The sequence below is a fragment of the Echinops telfairi genome, unplaced genomic scaffold (assembly GCF_000313985.2).
Source record: "Echinops telfairi isolate 266 unplaced genomic scaffold, ASM31398v2 ScPeMD7_1;HRSCAF=3_0, whole genome shotgun sequence".
NCBI lineage: Eukaryota > Metazoa > Chordata > Mammalia > Afrosoricida > Tenrecidae > Echinops > Echinops telfairi.
The window spans coordinates 2736659-2760828 of NW_022103896.1; the positions used below are offsets into that span (position 1 = coordinate 2736659).

Sequence of the window (24170 nt, forward strand, 5' to 3'; positions counted from 1 at the left end):
GTGTGTGTGTGTGTGTGTGTGTGTGTGTGTGTGTGTGTCTGCTCTCGTACAGTGCACACACAGCAAATCCGACAGAGTGTGTGTGTGTGTGTGTGTGTGTGTGTGTGTGTGTGTGTGTGTCTGCTCTCGTACAGCGCACACACAGCAAATCCGACACCAATCTAACCACTTCCAGGTGTAAGCCTTTGAGTTGTGTGCTGGTTCTCATCCTAACCCCTCCCGCAAGTCCACAGACTCACTAAGGCTCCTGCCCAGCCTTCCCGGGTGCCCCTGAGCAGGTAGATCTTTAAGAGAATATAGCGCTCAGGCCTGGTGTCTGATTGGGTTAGGTTTGATAAGGGTCTGACATAAGACAGCTGTTTCAGTCTCCCAGCAGCCGGGTGGAGGGGTGGGGTGCGGGCGCTCCCAGTTCCCACAAATATTCAGTTCTGCCTGATAGCTTATAGACGCTTATGTACAAAGCATACACCAAAAAATAACACAAGCGTGTGGGAAATTCCCAACCCCAACCGCCCCTGGGTCCACCCTGACTCCTACTGACTCTATAGGGTCAACAAGAGCTGCCCCCAAGGGTTCCCACGACTGTAAATCTTGGCAAAAGGAGACAGGCTTATCTCTCTCCCACGGAGCGTCTGGTGGGTTCCCACTGCTGGCCTTCCGGTTTGCAGCCTGACCCGGAACCCGCTACGTCAGAGGGCTCCGCCGGGGGAATCGTAAAGGCTAACCCTGCAGTAACAAGCTGGAAGTTCAGGGGGTGGGATTGGGGAGGGAGGGATGCTTGGGCGCTACTGCTTCCAAAGAGGGCATTTTTGTGGAACGGGAGGCACCTGAGGGGAGGAGTGGGGAGGACGCCGGTGTTGTGTGCATCCTTGAAAAGGCCGCTCAACGCCAGCTTGGGGGGTCTGTTGGGCTGGGAGCTGTCTGGTGTTGGGGGTGGAGAGTTGGGGCAGCTAGGTAGCGGTGGCATTTCCTGTTAGCGTTTGATTGTGCTGTGACTTATACATCAACATGGCAAATGAGTTTTCCACCCACCGGCTTCCGTGGGAACGGTTTGTGACCATGGTTAGTGACCTTGGTCACTGACTCCAGGGACCTCCCCTGGGCCCCGTTTCTGGCCTCCTGCTTCCCTGCCCCTCCCTGCCTTCCCCTCTGTGGTTGGGGGCTGTTGGTGTCCTCGGCTCTGGACAGCATACCATCCGAAGAGCATGTCCTTTGCAGGGTTAATGTGGGTTTGGGGTCATGCCGTCAATTACAAGTCAGAGGGGTCTTGGCCGTAGTCCTGAGGGCTCCTCTGAGCTGTGCGTAAAGAAGCTTCTAACCCCAAGGCCAGATGCCCAATCCAAACACACCCTGTAGGACAGGTCAGATGGAACTAACTGCTCCTGTGGGTTTCCGAGTCCGTAACTCTTGGTGAGAGTAGAAAGCCCCCTCTTTGTCTTGAGGAGAGACTGGTGGTTCTGAACTGCTGACCTTACAGTTAGAAACCCAGCCTGCATTTCACTACACCACCAACGATCCTGGCGGTCACCCTCACCAGCTTAACATCACACGCCCACCAAAGAGTCTGTTCCAGCCTTCACTTAGGGGTGAGTTCACGAACCCTTTGACCAGTCTGGCCCAAGAACGATGTTGAAAACATACAAATGGGCCTTGGTGGGGAGAGGGCCTGTCACCCTTGCTCTACTCTCAAACCAGCAAGTCTTGGGGGAGGGGAGGTGTTTTGTTTTATGTTTTCCTTATTTTAAATTAGGTATTTGGGGTTGTTGCTTTGTTGTTGTTGTTATGATTTACCCATTCTACTGGAGTCTTGTGTGGTGGTCTTGGTCAGAGGTGGCGGTAGATGGGCACCGTCTAATTTCTCCTGGTCTGCGGTACATGTGGACCGACCCTTAGACTTACTGCTTCCTTGAGCAGAGGCCAGGGCAGCTGCTTTCATGACCACGTGTACACTTACTCAGGAGCTCTGGTGGTGGAGAGGGCTCATACTGAGCTGCTAACCAAAAGATCAGTGGTTCAAACCCACCAGCCGGAGCTCCCCAGGAGGAAGATGAGGCTGTCTGCTCCTGGACAAAGACGCACAGTCTCAGAGGCCCTCCGGGGCAGCTGCACCCTGTGCTGTCGGGTCTCTGTGGGCTGGACTGGATGTGGGGGCAGCAGACCAGTGGTGCCCCAGGCAGATGAGGGTACAGGACGTTGCCTCTATCAGTGGTTGCTTGAGACGTCCCTGGATGGCACCCAGGGGGTCTCTCGCCTTTGTGGTGTCTGTAGCCACCCTCCTGCTTCTCGGCTGGCTCCAGCTGAGGCAGTCTGCTCTCTAGGTGGTAATTCGGTCGCCCCAAAGGGCTGTGTTCTGGCAGTTTCTGGGCCTTCCTGCCCATTGGGCTTGGGTGCATATGTACATAGACCAGTGTCCACCCGGCAAGTGTCCATCATCCAGAGAGGCTGCAGACTTGTAAGCTGTACGTGAGAGTGCCTGTCCTGATCTCGTCAGGAAACCACAGACATCAGGAGGATCCTGGGAGTGCAGGTCCCTCTGTAAGCGGGGTGCCCCCACCGCCCTGCCGGGCTCCTTTTGGGAAGTGTGGGAAGCCACTCTGTTCCAATTAGAACACTGACTCCCAGCCCTGGCTGGCTGTGTGACACGAGGGCTTCCTCCTGGGACGTGCAGGCAGCCACACCAATCCACTTAGGGCGCCAACTCCCCCGCCATCGTTGTCTGTGTTGACCCCCGGCCTCCAGCATGTGTGCTAAGAGGAGTGTGACCGCACAGCACCAGGGCCAGCTCCTAGGACGTGCAGGCAGTCCCGCCATTCCAATTATGACGCTTACTCTTGCCGTGGCTCAGTAACTCGGTGGCCCTTAGCTTGTGCACTGACCAATGTAGAGACATAGAAACAAGGCTGCTTCTGGTACCCAGTGGCAGTGGTGCATCCCCCCTGCCCCTGCCCGGGGCCCTGGCTTGTCTGATGAGGCCCCGTGTCTCTGCAGGTCGGGAAGAGTGGAAACATCCCAGCAGGCACCACTGTGGACACAAAGATCACCCACCCAACCGAGTTTGATTTCTACCTGTGCAGCCACGCCGGCATCCAGGTGAGGACAGCCCCGGCCACAGTGCAGGGCCTCACCACTGTCAGCCACACACTCGCGAACCCTGGGGCTGGGGCACATGCGGTGAACATGCTGACTCACTCTCCCCCGCCCCCCTCACCCCCACCCCAAGCTGACCTTCTGGCTCACAGAGACAGTGAGCAGTGAGCAAACCAGGCCTTGGGCTGCTCAGGGCAAGGGCGCTCTGCCTGCTACTTCTGACCCAGGGCGTTTCCTGCCCAGGACCAGGGCTGGGCGGGCAGCAGGCCCTGGGAGGGGATCCCTGTGTGTGTGCGCGCGGTCTTAGGTGCCCTCATCTCTGGCTCTCGAACCCCTGCCAACCCTGCACTGTGCCTACAGGGCACAAGCCGGCCCTCCCACTACCACGTCCTGTGGGACGACAACCGGTTCTCCTCCGACGAGCTGCAGGTCCTCACCTACCAGCTGTGCCACACCTACGTGCGCTGCACGCGCTCCGTGTCCATCCCTGCGCCTGCCTACTATGCCCATCTGGTGGCCTTCCGGGCCAGGTACCACCTGGTGGACAAGGAGCATGACAGGTGAGTGGCAGGCCCCGCAGGACGGGCGGCTGCTGGGGTGGGCTGGGTTGCACTCACGAGTCCGCCCTGTCCCCACAGTGCGGAAGGAAGCCATACCTCTGGGCAGAGCAACGGCCGAGACCACCAGGCCCTGGCCAAGGCCGTGCAGGTCCACCAGGACACGCTGCGCACCATGTACTTCGCCTGACGTGTCCGAGTGCTTGCGACGGCATACCGAGTTGGATTCACACGAGACCAGCTACACTCAGACCAACAGCCCAGCCCCCCGAGACAGCCAGCCTTGGACCATGAGACGCCCCTGCGTTCCCAGACTCCCACGGCCCAGGAGGCCTTTCGTCCCAGATTTCAAACTCGGATTTTGAACTGCAGACCTGTATGAGACCCCCACCCCCCGCCCGCCACCTTCCCCCCAGTGTTGTAGGAAATAGGGTTTGCCAAAATCTATAAGCTGCTTATTAAAAATAGAAGTCCGTGTTTCCTAAAAGAAAAAGGGAAAAGGTAGTTCTCCTAAAACCAATCGACAAACTCAGGGCTTTACAACATTTTTAATGTATCTGGTCGTTCAAGTTAACATGTCTTTTGACCCGTGGCCCTCCATGAACGCGGGTGGACTCCAACGAGCTGTGAGGACCCCCAAGATGAGAACAACACAGAGCTCCTCCTGCCCCACCCTCCACCCCGTGTCGTCACTGCGGTGGGTGTCACAGTGACCCTGGTGGGGTCCCGGGAGGGCACTGTGCCCGGGGTGGGGGGTGGGGGGGGTGGCGACCGCAGTGCCCCCCTCCTACCTGCCTGTGTCGCCCTGTCTCAGATTGAGTTTGGGGGCAGTGGTAGGAGGAGAAGGTGTTTATAATCCAGAGAGATTGGTGGGCAAGTGCCGTTGTCAGAAAAGTGTATTTAAAGGAAAAAGAGAGAGTTCTGACAGTCTAATCGTCAGACTTGTCCTCTAGGACTGTGACATTTATTTTCCAAAGTTTCTACGAATACGGGTCTGTGGTGATAAATACAGTACAATCCTTTTTCACTGTTGATGTCTTTAATGTAAGAGAGGAAAAAAATATATATCTGATTTGCAGTGTTAATGTGATAGGTATGTAGAAGCTGTTGTTGGTTTGGTTTTTCCTGGTTTGGTTTTGGATTTGTTGTGTTAGGTTTTATCTACGACGGGGTGCTTCTTGCGACCGGTAGAGCCTATCAGGAGCATTCTGGTCGTCTGCCCTCTACCCCCTTTACCCCCAGCCTTCCGTGCAGCTGCCATGGAAGGGACATTCCCCGCCATGCCCCCACATCCTTGTCCCTGCCCCTCCCGCCCCACCCCCGAGTTACTTGGCCAATCAAGCACACGTGGGATTTACGTGTGCTCCCGAGAGGCACCCCTGTGTGCTTACAACCAGTCACGTCTCATAGGATCTAAACGCCCAGGGTCATAGCCACCGGCCACAGACAGCGATCGCTAGGGGGGTGATGGCACCTGGGGTGGGGGGTGTCAGCCGGTGGTGGACTGGACACTTGTGTCAGAATGCACGGCCAAGGGCCCAGAAATGAGTTTTGCCAATCTGTAAATCAGACCGCTGGTAAAGGGGGTGGGGTAGGGGTGGAGGACAGACAGTTGTGTTTGTGCTGAACGGGATGGGGGTGGGGGGTGTCTGCCCTTTGTACACTACTTTCCTAAAACCCTACAGAGCTCGGAGGGAGGGGGTGGCACCCCCCAAACCACTCCCAGCCAGTGTTGTTGGTGCTCTCTGTGCTCTACCCCTGTTCCCGCTGGGTCCTCCTGCCCTGTACCCCTAGCCCTGCAGGGGGTGGGGGGTACCTCCTGCTGGAGTAGACACCCATGTCTGTCCCCACTGGGGGTGGGGCAGCCCCAGGAGCCGCTTGCCTGGGCGGGGTGGAGCTGACAGAGTGGCAGTTACTTGTGAAGCTGTTTTCTCGGCATGTGTGTGTGTGCATGGGCGTGTGTCCTCGGTACCTTGGTCTCTTCTTGCTGTGTTTTGGTTTGGGTTTTTTTGATTGGTTTTCCTTTGGCTTTCGAGAGTGTGCTCTGAGAGACGGCCAGTCCCAGTTGTTGGCGGGCAGTTGACACTGTTTCGTGTCCTCCGAAGGTGTAGATGCCCCTGGCCACGCCCCTGGGAGTGCCCGGCCAGGGCAGAGTCTTGGGGCCAGCATTGGGCTAGGTCTCGGCCATTCTTGGGGCGGTATCCAGTCTCACCTTTCTGTCTGCGGGGGTGTGGGGTGGGGTGGGACTGCGTGTGCACAGGTGCCAGGCCTCACGTCATCCTCCAGTGCTGGGCCTCGGCATCTGCATTTCCATGGTTCTGAGGGCCTGGCCGGCCTGAGAGGGACGTCCTCAGACTAAGGACATGGGTCAGATGCTCGCCTCCAGTGGGGACCGCACACACCTTTGGGCCTCCGTCAGATGGCTTTGAGATTCCATGGCTGTGATCACAATTTCTCAGGTAAATAAATTATCACTTCCCCTTCCCTGTTGCCATTGGGACTCCTCCTTGGGGCACTTTCTCCCAAATTTTGAGACCGTGTAAGATCGCGGGGCGGAGTACAGGGGCACAACCAGTTCTGGGTGTGTTGCCCCGCCCCGCCCCACAGCAACCTGGCACCTCACGGCCCCTTTGAGGATGCTGCAGGCTCGGACACCCCAGCCACCCACACTGCCCTCTGACCGGGTCTAGCAGTCTCTGGAGGCACAGGGCCATTCAGATCTGTTCCTTCCCTACAGTCAAGGAAGGGGTGCCTTGCTTACAGCAGACACCAGACCACACTGGAAGAACAACGGGGGTAGGGGTGGGGTTGTCACATCTGTGAGGGCTCGCTAATCAGTTCCCATCCTACCGGCCCATGCTAGGCTGCCTCACTGGACGGGCTCTGCTGCTGACTAAGGGGTGGGGGTGGGAGTGCCCTTGTGCGAGCAAGCCCCTGCATCTCCCAGTTACAGCCTGAGCTGCGGGATGGCAGGGGCAGGCACCGGCGCCCTGGTTAATTCTGTAGGAGGGCTTGCGTTTGCTCTGGGTTGTGTGTGCGCGCCTGCCGCTCTGAGAGGTCTGTGCCTGCAGCGCTTCTCCCTTTGAGGGTCCCTGGGAAGGGAGGTGGCTGTGCGATTAGAGCGAGGGTGGCTGTGGGCACCCCAGGGAGGGGTGGGGATGGGGAGGGGATAATCTGCTCAATTCTAAAGCGTGGTGAGGTACAAAGGTCGCTGTCTGTCTTGTCCTTTCTGCCGGTCTGGCTTGGCCTCTGCAGACAGCAGTGCCTGGGGGCTGGCAGGAGCCTCCCCAGCCATTCTGAGTCATCTGATGGCCACCCACCAGTTTGACTTTGTCGTGTGAAAGCCACAACTGTGCTTTGCTGGACGAGTGTTGCTGTTGTCTGTTCTTTGCTTCTTTCCCTTAGCTGTGCAGCCATGGGGTCTCACATTGGTCTGCGAGTGATTTAAATCTTATTTTTACAAGGGCGTTTTCCAGTCAAGATTCTATATTTGATACAAGATGTTAAGGCTGGGCCTCTGGGGCAGGGGCGGCCTCTCTGGAGATTGCGAGAGGTCCTGGGAACGCTGGCCTGTGTCCTGGCGTCCCAAGTGGCTGACAGGGTCTCCATGGCGCCTCCTCAGCCTCTGCACAGACACCATCCGACAGAGCAATCCCAGGGGCCCAAACAAGCCATAAGACGTTTTCCTGTGACTTCTTATCTCAAGCTCACGAGAAAGGGAATGTAGAGCCGACAGAAGCCTCTTTGGTGTTCCGGGCTCAGGCCCCTTAGTCTGTGCCCAGCCTGCCCTCCCAAAGGCCCCCGGGAGCCTGTTCCCTCCCTCCCGGCAAGGGCTTCCCGGCGCTAACACAAGCATAGGTGGGGGCCTGCACCCAGCGTCACCCACACCGGCGCTCTTCTGGAAGGAGACTCCAGCTCAAAGCAGTTGCACTGAAATGATGGTTGTTTTTTCTTCAAACAACCCCCTTCTGCACCCCTTCCTCACTTCGCATCCCCCCCTCACCCCCTGCCTGACAAGGCCTGTGCACAGCACTGGGGCCATGAAGGTGGTGTGGCTCCGTGGCTGGCTTTGTTGGTGGGGCCAGTTTTCAGTATTACACTTTGGGGCTCTGTGCCCGTGGGCCTTTCGTAAAGGACAAAGCAGACCTCCCTCCTTGCCCACCCTGTCTTGACCCTGCCACCTGAGCTGCTCTTTGGGGAGGATGTCCTGTACACCCTGCAGGACAGAGCAGAGTTGCCCCACCCACCCCGCCCCACCGGGCTCCCCCAGCCTGTCAGTCTTTAAAGAAGTGAGGGCCACCACTTTGTCTCACAAAGCCAAGCAGCTGGTGGATTCGAACCGCAGCCACCTGAGCTCCCTCCCCCACGTGTCTCCTCCCAGTTCCATGGACAAAAAGTCTGGGTAGCTGAGAATGGAAGTCGGGGGGGAGGCGCTGCTGGCTGCCCCCTACCCCCGTCAAGCCATGAGTCACCGTGATTCCACACAGAGACACTTGCAACAAACCACGAGCTACTGTTCCCTGTAGCCTCATGGTTTGCTAGATTAGCCGTGCCCTCTGACCCCCCGACCCCAGAGCATGTGTGGCTCTCCTTGTGGTGTGAGAAGGGGGCCCATGGCCCCTTGTGCATGCCCCTTGCCATTTGCCTGTCTCAGATGAATGTACCGGCTCGGCCGAGTCACTCCAGCATGCAGTCTCCAAGTACTGTGGAGTCAGGAACCCACACACAGACGAAGGCTACCTCGGATGCCCCCAGCCCCCCACTAGTGAGCCTCCCTCGTTACACTCTGGCTTGAAAATGTGCCATACTGTGCCCCCGGGTCCTAGACTGGCACTGGTGAGAGGCCTTGCAGCAGACGCCTGCCCTGACTGGCTTGTCCCTTCCCTGTCCCTGAGACAGAAGTACTTCCCTCCCAACTTTACTTGGTGGCCCCTCCCCGTTTTTTGACTCCCTAAAGACTCCTGAGGGTCCCTGCAGGTAGGACAACTGAGCAGACACCATTCACACTCAACATGGGGAGGGAGGTCCTTGAAGCAAAGGTGCCCTCCCACCCCGGGGCCATATCTCCATAGGGATGAGGGTGGTGGCCTCTACTGGTGGTGCTCAGTGGGGTCTGCTTGTGACCGGCTGCCCCCAGGAGTGCCACTGCCTATGCTCTGGCCCCTGTGTTTGCTCATCTTGAGTGTAGTGCCCACACCAGTCCCTTTATCAGCTCGCTATGGGGCTCCTCCTTGGGGGCAGGGAGTGGCCTAAGCGTGTCGCTGTGGCTTGTTTAGGCCCCTGGGATTGTCCTACGGGGGCAGTATTGGGAACTGACTTGTGCCCCTCTGTTGGCTCTGATCATAAAGACCCTCAAAGCAGGGACTTGTGTGACTCCCAATTCCAAGAGCTCCGTGACCATGGGGTGTCCTCGTTCTCTCTGGACACGCAGGCACCTCGGTGGTCATTGGACCTGAGCCCCTGGCCACCCTTGCTTGGCCCCCGCTGGCTCAGCCAGCACCCCTCGGCCCGTGCGAGCTGTCAGCCTCGGGTATGCCACCATCTCTGCTCCCGAGTGAACCCAAGGTGCTGGTGCTTCCGGTAACAAACTCTTGGCGTCTCTGATTTTAGAACCATCCGGCTGTCTCGCCGAGGGGTGCCGCCTGCCCAGGGCCAGAGGCCCTGGGGATTCCCCCTCCCCCCAACTACTCGCTGAGGTGGTGATCTGGCAGGAGACGGATTCTCTCCTGTGTCGGACCTCCTCAGAGCTCAGCAGTTCCGAGTTAGAACTGAAACACCAAATAGAAGCCACACTCTTCCCCAAGTGACTCCGGCACTTCAAGCCCCTCCCTAACTTCCGACCAGTGAGCTGACCCATGGAGCCCCCAGCCCGTACCAGCCCAGGTGCTCCCGTGAGCTGCAGGATCCCTGCTGCTCTGGCCAGGTCAGCTGGGGAGGGAGGGCCAGGCTCGGACCCGTGCCTTTCAGCATCTCACCAGGCTCGGCTTCACCGAGAGGCAGTCAGGACCCAACACACTGGCCACTGACCCTCTGCCTCTGTCTGTGCCCGGGGGTGACTTCCTACCACCCAGCCAGGCGGTGGGCACACCCATCAGCGGGGGGCTTCTCAGAGTCTCGCCAACCACGCCGTCTGTCGGTGGGAGTCCATGTTGGAACCCCACCGCTCCCTGTGAACCGCTCGGGAAGCCCTCGACCCACGGTGCTACCCAGCCCTGTCCCCTCCTCCTGGACGCCAGGGCGTCACCCTGGCAGGCACTGGGGACCCCACTCTGACTTGCCTGAACTCCGACTTCTCTCGCCAACTCTTGCAGCCAGGCGCTCTGCCGTGCCTGGGCTGGTGGTCTTGACTACAATTCCTCCTTCGCTGTGGACAGCGGGTTCTCGGGTGTACGTGGGGGAACAACGCAGTGTCTTTACACACAGAAACTCTTTCTCAACGGCTCCTCCTGTGCCTCGCCCCAGACCCTCCCTTGGGAGAGACAGACTGGGTCTTTTCCTGGGCAGAGGTGAGGACTCAGAGTGGGGGGAGGGTCATAGGCCCCCAATTCCAGTTCCGCCGCAGAGCACCCGGACGTGTCTGGCTAAGACGCTGCAGCGTGTAGAGGGGCCCAGAATGGAGCCCCACTTTGGAAGGGTGGGTTGTACCCGGCGTTGCAGAAGGTGCACAGTCTCCTGTTAGCGCCATCAGGGCAAATAGGAGTTGTTCGACTTTACTGAACAGGTGGCTGGGCACAGCGTCCAAGGGTCTGTGCCAGCAAAGTGGCTTCTCGGAGAACTCCAGGAGAGCCTGCCGCCTCCTGGGCCCCGCCTTGCTTACCTCTGCCAGCCTGCTGCCACTCAGGCCACACTGACGGGGGGCTTTCCACCTTCTCGCTCTCAACGTCTCTAGTTCTATTTTTCTAAAGTAAAGGAGAAGAACCAAAAATAAGAGAACTCAGAAGTTCAGGGGCGGATCTCGACCCTTCTTCGCTCCGCCCCTTGCCGCGAGCCAACCGCTCAGAAACCCCCTTGTTCCAACACAGGGACCGATACGGTCAGACGGTTTTCTGAGAGAAGCTGAGCGGCTCCAAGGGCCCGGCCCGCCGGCCCCCCCCACCCCCGTGTTCCTGTGCGCCCCACCCCGGGCCCGTGTACCTGTGTCCAGGGGCCGTCGGGCTGTGTCCCCTGCTTGCAGTATCGACACCATGCAGTGCTGTCTTGTGAAGGTGACCGTCGCTGTGTAAATTCTTCTTTAGGGCCCCTGCCCCTGGGTGTCTCCCTGCGCCGCGGGTTGTAAAGCTACTGACTCGATTATAGTCCCTGCTAACCGCTGTTCTGAGGCGGCGGCGGCCTCTGGTTTCGCGACGTTCTGTGTCCCTTGTTTTGCATGATGCTCGGTGGTGGCAGCCACTCCCAATTAAGCCTTAATCAGATGTGACACTTGTAAGTTTCCGAGTATGCAAAAAGATCAGGCAGAACGAGTCTGCTTCAGATCAAGATGCTAGCTCATCGCCACCAAATCCCTTCTTTCTCTGGAGTTCAAAAGGGAAACTTCTGCTGTTAGTGATGTGTCTGTCACTCTGTCTGTCTCTCTGTCTGTCTGCCTGCCTGCCTGTTTCACCCATCTGGCTTTTGTCATCACCGCCGCTTCGTGAGCGTGGCCGCCGGAGGATGCCCGGTCTGGCCAGGAAACCTCTGGACAATTTTTCAGGGTTCTTTTTCCCGTGTGGTGTTTGTCTGTGGCTAAGGGAGCACAGCCTGGCTGTGTGGCATGTTTGCGAGCGCGCACCACGCGCTCCACACTCGCTCCAGCTAGTCACCCGCCCTTCTTCCGTGGCCTCGGCCTCCGGCCACGGGATTTTTGTTTTTGTCCAAAAAGCATCTTCGATTTCCGAGTGAACCCGGAGGGGACCCAGCTTTTGTTACAATGTGGACCTACCTCAGTTACACAGTTGGGTGCTACTTACCAAGTCTGTCCAATCAAATTGGGGAACAGTCACCACCCAGTGAGCGACAGCTCCACAGCGAAGCTTGAAACCATCGTTTCCGTTTATTTAATGATATCTTCTTTTATTTATTTTGTGCCTTTTGTGTTGAATCCTAATGCATCGAGAGGGTGAGCGAGGAAGGGAAACATAAGTAGAAGAGAAACGGACTTTCTGCCCCAAGTTGGAGGGGGAGAGGCTCCCACCCAAAGGACCCTCCCTCAGCCCCACCTCTGCCAAGTGCTAGCGAGCTGGCTGAGAACTCCCCGATGCCCTTTCGTGAAAGGAGGGGTCCCAAGTGGCCAAAGGAAACTGAGCAGGGTGCGACCAGGAATCCCAGCTCTCCTGTGCATGTCTCCATAGCTGCCGCCCCTCTCTGTGCCAACCAGGACAAGGCTGAGCCAACAGCAGCCCACTCCCCCAGAGCCCCTCATGCCCTTCTTTCAAAGGCAGCACACAGACCATTCTCGGCCGCCTCACTCCTGGCCCACCTGGCACAGGTGCTCCGGCCCCTGAAAGGGGAGGGGTGGGCTGCGTAGAGGTGGGGGCCTGACCTTCCTGCACCCTGGGGTCTGGTGGGAGCTGAGGGAGTCCAAGACGAGGAAGTGCGTGCCTTTTTCCTGTGTCTGTTACGGTCCCAGGCTTTTCCCACTACAGGGGTCTTTTCTTACTCGATTCTTTGGGGGTCAGGGTAAAACACTTTTAAGAATTCGATTTCATACCGGTCAGGGTGTCTTTCCTCCCGGGCAGAGTTTTACAACCGTCACGAGGACTCTAAATTTTACAAGACCCAAGTCCCTCAGTGGCAAAGTGCCAGCCCTTGGCTCGGGGGTGGGGGTGGGGGGTGGCCGCAGAGAGAGGAGAGGCCGGCCTTCGGGTGGCCACCTTCAGCCGTGTGTTGTAGAGTACCTCGTCCTTGGACATAGATGGACTTGCCTGCACTTTCTCGGTGCTGACAGATGCCTCTGGTTGGCTCCCTTCACTAGCGCTTCATGGTTCCGGCCGCACCGGAGTACTGTTGGGACACAGGATTGAGTTTCTCTAGGTACCTCAAGGAAAAAGAACCTGACTATGCTGCATTTTGTTTCTGTGGGCTTTGACGCGAAGCGCTGCGTTCTCCCTCTGTTCCTGAGGTCTGTGCTTCCCAGACCCGGGTAGACTATAGAGAGGAATTGTTGAAGTTACTCTTATAGGAATATATGGTATCCTCTTTATGATGATGATGATGATGATTTTAATTAATTTTCAACCATTTTCCTTTCAAAAAGTGGACTCTGCTATCTGGTTTAAAGGCTGTCCTAAATCCCAATAACGACTTGACCCCAGTAGACCCTGCGAGGCAAAGGGAGCAATGTGAGCAGATGAGAATGTGCCCAACCCTTTCTGCTCCGGCTGCTTTCCGAGCTCCTCCTCCTCGTGGCCCCCGAGGGTCAGGCCTGTGGGCACCGTCAGGTTGTCAGCACAGACCTCACGTGCAGCTGGCCTCTCCAGTAAGGGGCGTGATCTGAAAGGCACGGCAGACAGTAGGCGGCCAAGGGAGGGGGTGCCCAGGGGAGCAGGGGCAGGGCATGGCTGGAGTGACCTGAGAGGAGCAGGTGGAGAGAGCTGTTGGCGGGGACGTGAGCTTCTGCCCTGTTGACGCTTAGCTGGGTCCTTTCGCGTGTGTTTTTTGAGCTTATTAGGTTAAATAGTTTGCACTATTTTTGCAATAAATCCATGGAACCCCCTAACAGTTGCTTGTTTTGTTTCTTACTGTGTGTACATAAACTGATACTAAAAGGTATGGCATAGTGTTTTCACCTCCTTACATAACCCTTAACATGCACAGAATGCTGTAAAATCGATAAAATATGATGTGAATGATATTTTATAAAGTTATTTTGTATGGTGTCAATTTTGTTTTGCCTCATAGTATGTCAGCAAAAATGAAATAAAAAAAATAAAATTCCTCATATTTACAGCTGCCTCTCCCAGAGACCTCTGATTACGCGTGGCCTTACCGGGGCGCCTGTTCCTTCCCTGCGACTCATGGTCCCAGGTCTCTGCTGGTGGTGGGTGGGGGATAGAGGGTGCCCTGGAGTCAAGAGTGCATGCTTGAAAAGCCAGGGTGGAGACAGGGAGGCAGCTGTGGTCGGAGCCTGTCCCTTCAGCAGCCTTGAGCAAGATGATGTCGAAAGCCCTTGTCCACTAGTGAGCACGGCCGGTCCTGCGATGTCCCCTGAGACTCGGAGCGGACCACAGCTGGGGGTCATGTGGGCTGAGCGTGAGGTGCTGGAAAGGGGCAGGAGGGGTGTCGAGGTGTGGAGAGCCCCTGGGGAGTGTGTGGGCACTACAGCTGGCCACGGTGGTGACCTCCAGGACAAGTGATTCTAAGGGAGAAGAGGGCTTGTGAGGAGACCAGCATGATGGACGCGGGCATGACCTGGGGCCTCACTGGAGGGCTACTCCTAAGACTCGGGGTGGGAGGGGGAGGGCGGATGGGGCGGATTGCACCCGTCTTTCCCCGAATCCACACGGTGCTTACCGACCACATCTAGGCAAGTTCTTCCCTTCAGTGAGCTGGGGACCCTGTGCTTTTCAATGGTGGTGACAGGTGTGACCCCAGACCCTGTGTTAATTCTTAGTTCCTGGAACCACGAGGCGGCTCTGGGCCCTCTGGCTTTGGGGAACGCTGGTCAGAAGAGGGCGAGCGGTTATGAAGGGCCCCATGCTGGGTCCACCCAGGGCCCTGACTTAGTCGGCTGATCTGTGTCCCCTCTTGGCTTTGCCTGCACGTCTACCTGGCCAGCGGCAGCTCATGGTGGCGTGGGAAGACCTAAGTATAGGCGTGTGAGGGACTCCATCTGGGGGTTCACCAGTGTTCTGAGGGCAGACGGCTCCCCATTGGGAGGCTGGGCAGTGGAGGCTGTGCAGAGCAGCAGGGATGGGGGCAGAGGAAACTACAAGGAAGGAGACAGGTCAGCGTCGGGGCCTTGATTTCAGGCCGGAACCCTCTGGACTCCCCCGGACCGCACAGCACAAAGCTTTCTCCCAGGTTTGAACCCCACCCAACCTAACCCCGGATTCAACCCCTAATGGACCTGAGCCACAATCCCCTTTGTCGAAAGCAGAGACGGACTCCGCAGGCAGGTTCTACGGATTTGACAGAATCCTGGGTGCGGAGCGGGCAGGCCCTGGGCGGTTAGTCAGACCGCTGCACGTGGACAGGCAGAACAAGGACTAGGGTGTGCTGAGGCCTTGGGCCCCAGGATACCATGCTCGCTCCACACACCACATAGGGTTCTCAACCCAACACGCTGCCCTGGAGACCACTCCGACTCTCAGTGACCCTCCTGTGGCACAGAGAGCCCTGCCCCCTGTGGGTTTCTGAGACTAACTCCACAGGAGCAGAAAGCCTCATCTTGCTCCCTGGAGCCGCTGCTGGGCGTCGGACTGCTGGTCTTGAGCTTAGCTCCCCCAGCTGCACCGGGGCTTCTCGTCCTGCCTGACCCGCAGGATAGCACCGCTCCTGCTGGCAAAGGAGCCACTGAAAGGCTATGAGGAGGCCAGGAGAGTGCTTGGGGGGACGCCCGGTCTGGTGGTGAGGTTTGTTCTGAACAGAGGAAATCAGTTGTACTGAGATGATCAAACTTTCGGAAGTGGGACCGATGCGGGTGCATCTGCACAGAGGTCAGCTCATAGGGCTGCAGCAGCCACGGACGGCGTGTCTGAGAGGCCTAAAACCCGTCCAGTGAGGCTCTTTGAGCCCATGCTGAGCACAGAAGGGTTCTGTTAAGCTAATGCGCAGGCAGCAATAGGAAATGTCAGCCGGCACCTTATAGTTAGCTGCCGATTGCCACTCCCGGCAGCCCCGTGTGTGCAGTTGGTGACGAGAGATGTGACATGAAAAGCAAGATCCACAGAAGAGCAGGTAAATACTGGCTTTCCCAAGCGCTTCTGCTCTTCAACAACCGCTGCTGGGCGTTAAGCAAGACGAGCCTCAACTTGGACAAAATGTTTGCAAATCATGAGCTCCGACTCCCAGGCGAGCAAGCGCAGCAGCAGCAACAGACCCCAAGATGGACAGAGGGGGTGCACGCTGCGCCTCTGCTGGAGGGGCCGGCACTGTCCCCAGAGGCCGAGGGAAGACCTCCCTCATGAGAGCAGCGGGGCTCTGACCAACCGAAACTGGGTACCAAGAGTGACTCAGCGAGACTCCACGGGGCCCAGCCACCTGGGAAACAAGTGGGTGGCTCTCAGGAACTTAGAGATGTGAACCCAAAGGAAAGCCAATCCTGGGCCCAGCCCCAAACTCACTGCCATCGAGGTGATTCCCACTCACAGCCCCGCTGTAGGGCCCCTGTGGGTCCGAAACCGCACTCCTTACAGACTAGGCCTTTCTCAGAGCAGCTGCTGGTTCCAAACTGCTCAACTCGCAGTTAGACACCCGCCTCATAACCACACCGCCACGGGGTAGGAAGTGACCAGTCAGCCTGGGGCATGGCCGACAGTGCCGGTTGTCCAGTGGACTGTTCCTCAGCAGTGGAGGGACTGTTGCTGGCACACTACCACCATGGCCGAATCCAGAGCTTGGTGCCACGTATAAAGTAACCCCACCAAAGGCCACAGCAGAGATCCCCTTAGTGACAGGTGACATTCATGAGACCAGGGCGAGTGGCAGGGGAGCCCGCTGTCATTTTGTCGAGGCCAGGTGGCACAGAGGAGCTCAAACCCGCCAGGCTCACTGCACACGGAGGCAGGAGAGCCTGGCTGCATGCACCTGAGGAGCTAGCTCTGAACCTCCTGGCATTCTCCTATTGTTCATTCTCCATTGAGAGATTCCAGGATAGTGAGCTTAGGGCTTTTTTTGTGGGGGTGAGGGGTGGCTTTGAGGGTTTGTGAGTTAAAATAACTTTCAATAATATTTTTATTATTTTAAATATCATTCTTAGGACCCGAAAATAGTAACAATACAAATGTGGTGTCCAAAAGCCACTGCAACACCGGATTGCTGGTCCCTCCTGTGACGGCGGCCGAGGCGGAGGTGAGCAGGGGCTGTCTCGGCGTGGCCCACAGAGGCTGACAGACGGCCGGAAGGGTGGGCCGCTGGGCTTGGTTCCCCAGCACTCGCCCGAGGGACTCTTGTGAACGCCGGCACTGCGGTGAGAGGGAAGGAACCCAGGTGAGCACGGTCGGAGCCCAGAGTGCTCTCACGACGGGCTTTCTGAGGCTCAGACAGACTTCGGGTTCTGTGACACTGCTGACTTGACTTGGGACTCTCCCCTGGAGGACATGTTTAGGAATGCCTGTCTACACTCCCACCACACAAGACTCCAAAGCTAGTTCCGTAAGACATTTTATTGTAAAAATATACACAGGGATTTCTTAACAGAAAAGACACGGTATATAGCCTTTTACAGTTTAAAAAAAGAGGCAATATTTGCACAAAGCAAAGCGTTCTGTCGACACTTCAGCTATAACATGCTACTCATAAACTTAATGTGTAGCTCAGGCTCCATCAGGTTGGTTACAAGACTGAACTTCAAACTATACAAACAAGAATTCATATATAACTGCCGCTTAGAGAGGCTTCCAGGTCGATCAGCAACTTTAGACACTGAGCAGGCTCTCTGCCTCTGCAGCATCAGAGCTGTAGCCGGCCAGCTGCTGTGGGGTCACACGTCGGCTCTGTGGGAGGGGGCTGCCTCCCTGGGCGTGACCTGCGGAGACCCCACCTCCTCGAAGGCTCCGGAAATGTAGGAGACCCAAGTCCAAGAGCGGTGTCTTTGAAGCAGTGTGGCAGACCAGGCAGGTCTCGTCAGGCTGAGCTGCGAGGGACCTAGGAGTCGGCTTCGTCATCCTCCTCACTGTCTTCCTCCTCCTCCTCCTCCTCGTCTTCCCTCATCTGCTCCTTAAGCATTTTCAGGTATTTACTGGCTAAGATCTTCTTAGGTAATATGTCTTAAAAACAGAAAACGTGCATGAGCCATCGATGATGACACACCAAGAAAGCATCGATGCGAATTTCAAGATGGACGGGCCCCTGCTCCAGAGAAAAATGCAGGTCTCGCTGTGCTGCCCCACCTGAGACCAGCTGAGACTGACTAGCGGGGCCATGGGTTCCCAAGCAGATTTGCCCGACTGCTCTCTACAGGAAAACATCACTCAGCGCCCCCTGACCATCAAAGATGTTTGTAGTACTCTGTTTCCCCAAAAGTAAGGCATCCCCTGAAAATAAGACCTACTTACAGTTTTGCCTCTCGCTGAAATATAAGGCATTCCCCCCAAAATAAGGCCCCCCAAAGCTACCATAACTCTGGACTCTGGACCGTAGCGGTGGGCACTGTCATGCAGCTCACTGTTGCCTGCAGTGCAGCCAGAGCAGACAGGAAGTGTGAGGTCTCTTTTAATTAAACAATAAATGTGTACCGTATTCTTCATGGAAAAATAAGACATCCCCCGAAAATAAGACCTAGCACATTTTTGGGAGCAAAAAATTAATATAAGACACTGTCTTATTTTCGGAGAAACAGGGTACCACCCATAATCCAGGATAAACTCCCTCTCCCGATGCTTCTTGCAGTACTGCCCCCCCCAGGGGGCAGCATTGCCCACTTTGGGAAGCACTGGACTAGGCCCACCCAAGGGAGAAGCAACTCCCCAGAGCACGGCCCCCCTGGACCACCGAAGCAGACAGTCCCGAGTTTTCCCTTGGGAAGCAGGGTGGATCCTGAGGGTGGGGGCTGGCCATGCTCACCCACAATCTCTTGCAGCTTCCAGACTTCATGCTTGCCCTATGTGGCCCCCAGTATAAAACAGTCCCAGTATAAAACAGTCAAGGAGGAGGAAATCGGAAACTAACTCCCTGTGCATGGCCCGGCCAACTGTCCCGTCCAGAGAAGAGGGAAAACCCCAGGTAAGTGACCAGGTGGTTCTCACTGAGCTTTTCCAAGTACCTGCAAGAAACTGGAAGGCGTCGGCCTCCTGCGTAGCCTGGGCCAGGTCGCTGTAGGACAGCGCTCTGCGGTCCAGCCCACCGCCATGCCGGTAGGAATAGGTGGCCAGGTACTGAACAAAGAGCTCCTACAATGAAACGGAGAAGTAAAATAAACGCAGTAAAACGGCGAAGTGTCAAGCTGCATTCTGAAAACCCATTTCTAGCAAACCACACCCCTGTTTAGAGACTGCACTAGGCCCTGCCTTCTCCGATTCAGTGACAGGAAATCAAGGGGACTGGGGGGTGGTACGGTCAGACGCTGGTGGGAAAGCAGCTATCTCCCTGAGGGTCGTCTCCACTTCCGCTCACAAGAGCATTTAAGAGTGCGTTAACACCAAAAGCCCTGGTTATCGATTGGGCTGCTACCTGAAAGAGTGCTTTCACCCGAGTCACACTAATAACATGACACCATTCAAAAATTCGGCCAAACTCGGCACGCATTTCTCACTTCCACTGGGACGCCCTACAACTGCAATGAGGTCAGGGGCCTGCGCCCTGGACTGGGGCTCTCCCCTCTGCGTGTATGTCCTGCCTGCATGCTGGTGGGGGCCACTGCCCCGACCTCAGGGCGGCTGAGGCACGGGGTCCCCCAGGCCGGCGAGAAGCGGGGTGCACCTGGCTCCGCTCACAGCGGGCTCGGGGAAGGCGGGGATCTGCAGCCCACATGTGGACCGGGCTAGCCTGGGCGTAAAGGGCCGCTCCACGGGGACGGGGAGGAGGCTTTAAACCCTGGGCCCGAGGCACGGAGCCGGGCAGGGGCCAGCGCCGGGGAGACGGCGCGAAATGCAACCACGGCGCGGGCGGAGAGCGTCACGTGGGGCACAACTAGTGACGCATGACGCGCAAGGGAGGCCGGGAGTGACGCGCGTTAACGCTCAAGAGCGCGAGCGACGCAGGCGGCCTGGGGCAGCAGGACGCGCGCTGGGCGGAGCGTGAGGACGTCCGAGAGGGAGGGCCGGAGCAACAGGAGACGCTGCGCGGGGTGGGGGCGCGGGCGCGCGCACGGAAGCGGGCGGGGGCGCGCACGCGCAGGGAAGCGGGCGCGCGCGGGCCCAGGGGACTGGGCATGGCGCGCGGGGGCGGGGCGGGGGCGACGGTTGAGGGCGGCGGCGGCCCCCCGGCCTCGCGTGGCCCTCCCCGCTCGCAGCCTGCCTCACCGTGGCCTTGGCCGTGAGCACCAGCGCCTCCTGGTTAATGCTGGACACCTCGGGGGAGCTCTTCATGATGACCCGGATCCGGGACAGCGGCAGCGACACCAGTCGCTGCTCCCCGCCCCTGTCTTTGCCGACGACCACGTCTGCCATCTCGCCACCCCCCGGCCCGGGGGTGGCGACCGCAGCAGGCCCACGCGCGAGCTCGCCGACTCCGCAAGCAAAGCTGGAGCTGGGCGCCGGAGCCCCGCTGCCCCATGGGAGTGAGAGCGCTCGGAGGCGCGGCCGCGAGCCGGGGCGGCCCTTCCGGCGGGGACTACCAGCCCCGTGATGCCGCGCGCGCAACGTCATCGGTGCGCGACGGCGCCGGCCATTCCTGCGCGGGGCTCCCGCACGCACACCGGCTCCCTCACCGCGGCCCACGGAGCGACGGGAAGGGCGTGTCGCCTGCGCGCGGCCGCCGGGGAGACGGAGGTCCCCAGTGTCACAGAGGCAGCGGGGGAGCCCCGGAACGCGAGGGCGGGGCGTGGCAGCGGACCCCAGGTCCGAGCGGTCGCTTCCGGCTGCACTCCGGGCCGGGCGGGATGTAATGCTGCCCCGACGCTCGCGATCTGCAGTGGGAGAGAGAGAAGAAAGCACGGTGTGCAGTCCGCCGTGTAGGAGAAATAAAGCAGGCCGAAGACGTACCGAGTCGTGGGAGTGCTGGTGGGAAGACCCCGAGGGACCCCACTGTGTAGGACCAGTTGTGCGCCACAGGGGTTCAGAGAATCAGCCAGGGCTAGGTCCTGTTGAACTTGCTTCTGAGAAGAGCCCGAGGCCAATGGAGGTCTTGAGGCCTGTGATAGCAACTGCCTTCTCTTTGAAAGGACCCTCTGAATCCCCTGGGGGAGACCCAGCCAAAGTCCAGAGTAGTAATGCAGCCAGGCCAAGATTAGGAATCCTGCCAGGAGGAGCTGGATGAGTCCCTATTGTCAGTCAAGCCGAAAGTAGACAATTGCGTCTTCAGCCTCAAGTTCAGGATGAAGTGGGTTTTGTTGTTGGGTGTCTTACATACCACGTGAAAGAGTAGACCGCCTCTGGGGATTTTGGGAGCAGCACATCACACAGAGCCACCTCGGCACAACAAACTGGTACATGGAGGGCAGAGGTGCTGGAAGGATTCAACCACCAGACTCTTGGTGAGCAGCTGTGCTCTTGACCATGGTGCCACCAGATGATAACCGAAGGCTTGAGAGTGAGGGAAGGTAGAAGAGTGTAGCCAACATAGGAAGAAATCTGAGAACTAGGGGAGAGAAGGAAACTAGCAAAGGAGGCTGGGAAGAAGTGGCTATGGAATACGAGGAAAACCAAGAGACTGTGATGCCCGGGAAGAAAGGAGAAACTGAAGAGCTGGGTCAGGAATTGCTCCTCAAGGTCACAGGCATTGAGGACAGTGCTGTGGATTCAGTTGTATCCCCAAATGATTTTTCTGCTCAGCTGGACCGTGATTCTCAGAATCCGTTATCCCCCACATTGTGATCAGTGCACTTACTGTTGAAGGCCTCCTCTCTGTGCTGCCTTTGAGGCTGGATGCGATCTGCTGGATTAATTTGTACCGAGAGTCAACCTGAGATAAAAGGGATTAACGGAGCCAGCAGAGTTCAGAGGGACCTACTGCCACAAATACCAACAAAGAAGAATCGGGAGGGGAGTGCATCCTTCAGACCTGTCTTCCCCTAGAAGCTGGAAGTGGCATGCTGGGTTCAGACCTGGAACCTCCTAAACTGTGAGGGACCAAATCATGTGGCAAAGCTACCCACTTGGTGCATTTCAGTTACAGTTGTACCAGTCAACTAAGAAAGCCAAGCCAGGGTCAGACCTCACAGTTCTCCATTCACATCCATCCAGCCCCCCTTTGCTATCTATATCCCCTGGCATTAGGAACCATTAGATACCTTCCCCAGAATCCCTTGCTAGTGGCTTTTGGTTAGATCCTGCCAGTGGGAGGTACTGGTGAGCAACTTGGAGGGGGAGGGGGGTAGGAAGAAACACTCATCTGCTTCCCTGGAGGGTGGTGACTAAGAGGGCTTCAGGGGCTCCGCCAGCGTATATGGGGTTTGAGAAGCTTCTCTGAGGAGGAGCCCTGGGTTTCAAGAAGTTTACTGGCAATCGTGGGCTCGCAAGACTGCAGGCCAGAGGCAGCACCTGTCCACCCACTCTGATCTCTGGGCAGCATCTCATCCTCCTACTTACTCAGAAGAACTTTTCTAACTTTTCCCATGTCCTTGTAACCAAGTGTAGACGTCAAGTCTCTCTGCAATGTCTAAGGAAGCTTCTGCACTTCCAGTGGAATCTTGAAACACAAGTATTTGACCCTAGGAGTGGTCCTAGGGAACAGACCCACAAAAATCACAATAACACCAATTGTGCTGGTACATAGAGGGGACCTTGCTGACAGTATCCCATGACAATCATTACTCTATTGCTACCCACCCTTGCCCCAAATGGAGTGCCAGTGAAGCCAGGTGGCTGCATGTGATTCGCCAAGGTGGGAAAGGCAAGACAAGGCTTGTGGGCTACCTGGCTGTCGCTTATTGCTTTGAAGAGATTTCCAAAAGACTAAAAACTCAAGACTTTAAACTCTCAGGTCACATGTGATCAGAGAGCCAGCTCCTAGAGGAGTGTGTGTGAGTGCTGGTGAGTCCATTTCAGCTCAGCCACTCCATCTGTGTACAGCAGAACCTGGGGTCATCAGTGTGCCGAATACAGACACACACCTTAGACACAGACAACATGGACTAAAATTGAGGGATGGAAAAAGTTTAAGCCAACAGTAACCAAAATAAAGCAGTTATTAATTTCTGATAAAATAGACTTTAAGGCAAAAAAAGGACATTATGTATTGATTAAAGGATCGATTGAACAAGAGGATAGAACCATAAATACATTCCCAATGAGAGAGCCTCAAAATACATCAAACTTAACAAATAGATACTATATATACTCGAGTATAAGGCAACTCGAAAATCAGCCGAGGCACCTAATTTTACCACAAAAACCATAAAAAATGTGCTGAAAACCTCGGCTTACATACAAGGATATACAATAACTGCAATGCTAGGAGACTCTAATGCAGCGGTTCTCAACCTGTGGGTTGCCACCCCTTTGCGGGTTGAACGACCCTTTCACAGGGGTTGCCCGATTCATAACTAGCAAAATTAGAGTTATGAAGTAGCAATGAAAATAAATTTATGGTTGGAGGTGTCACCACAACATGAGGAACTGTATTAAAGGGTCGCAGCATTAGGAAGGTTGAGAACCACTGCTCTAATACATCACTTTCAACTCCTCAGACAGAACTAAAGGCGATCAACTGACTAGATCTTGCATATAGAGAGCATGTCACTCAACAACACAATGTACACTCCTTTCTAGTGCACATGGAACATTCTCCAGAATAGACCCCCGTCAGGCCACAAAGCAAGCCTACACACACCAGAATGAAACACTGCCTGGTCTTGTGCTGTGTAGTAACATACAAACTCAAAAACTCTCATGATCATGTCTCAACTCTGGTCATCAAAGAGCCCTCATGGGGTAGTAGTTACATTTTGGGCTGCAATCTGTACGGTCAGCAGTTCAAAACCACATGATGTTGGCAAAGAATATTCCAATATTATAGTGGACAGCTGCTATGTGAGAGAAAGACCGGGCTTTCTACTCCAGTAAACATTTGCAGTCTTGAAAACTCAGGGGCAGTTCCAGCTGCCCTATTGGGTGTCTCTGAGTCAGCGTCAACTTGATGGCAGGGAGTTTTGAAGAATGGGACAAAGATACACCATCTGGATAAAGGACATCATTAGCATGAGGCCTTCCTTAGTGGTGTCCAAGGGTTTCTAGAGAATTGGAGGTTTAAGCAGGATATGGGTGGACAAATGAAACTGACACAAAAGCATGATTGGCAGCCAATAAATGCATCACAATAACAAGGGAACTATAGAAATGTGACCGGGACCATGACTGAGATGAATACATTATGCTAGATGGAAGAGCTTGTAAGATTGGCCCAGGGCATTCCGACCAAATGGCATGACTTATGACGATGTGTCCCCAGGACAACAGTGTCTATCAAGGGTGCACCCTGACAAGTCCCTAAGGGAGACTGACCCTCCCTGAGCTGTTAGGGAAGTGGTGGCAATCCACTTTCTAATGCACTCTGCCCGAAGGCACACCTGTTTGTATTCCTGGTCAAAAGGGATTCAGTAGAAGTCTAATCCATATGAGGACTCATAAATAGTTTGGGGGGTTCCACTGTGAACCATCGCCTTCTGCAAACTCAGCTCTCATAAATGTAAACTCTAACAGAGCATTCCTCACGGTCATGGCTATGTTTGAGCCCATTGTTATGGCCACTGTCCAATACTTTATTAAGCATGATGTCCCTTTCCAGGGACTG

At 56.4% G+C, this 24170-nt stretch overlaps 2 protein-coding genes across 2 annotated transcripts in view; one reads left to right on the top strand and one right to left on the bottom strand.

Moving 5' to 3' along the window:
- The window catches only part of AGO2 (argonaute RISC catalytic component 2), a 23826-nt gene extending 19406 nt beyond the window's left edge, over positions 1-4420 (top strand). Inside the window, exons 15-17 of the mRNA XM_004697379.3 lie at positions 2989-3090; positions 3448-3647; positions 3726-4420. Coding sequence (XP_004697436.1) covers positions 2989-3090; positions 3448-3647; positions 3726-3834 — 411 coding nt within the window. The 3' untranslated portion in view covers positions 3835-4420. The remainder of the gene's footprint in view (positions 1-2988; positions 3091-3447; positions 3648-3725) is intronic.
- A 12507-nt stretch (positions 4421-16927) lies between these two features.
- CHRAC1 (chromatin accessibility complex subunit 1) lies at positions 16928-19928 on the bottom strand. Its single transcript, XM_004697380.2, has 3 exons — positions 19742-19928; positions 18544-18670; positions 16928-17548 (listed from the first exon to the last, which is right to left on the bottom strand). The coding sequence occupies exons 1-3, from the start codon at positions 19886-19888 to the stop codon at positions 17427-17429; spliced, it is 396 nt and encodes a 131-aa protein (XP_004697437.1). The 5' UTR covers positions 19889-19928; the 3' UTR covers positions 16928-17426.
- Positions 19929-24170: the final 4242 nt, after the last annotated feature.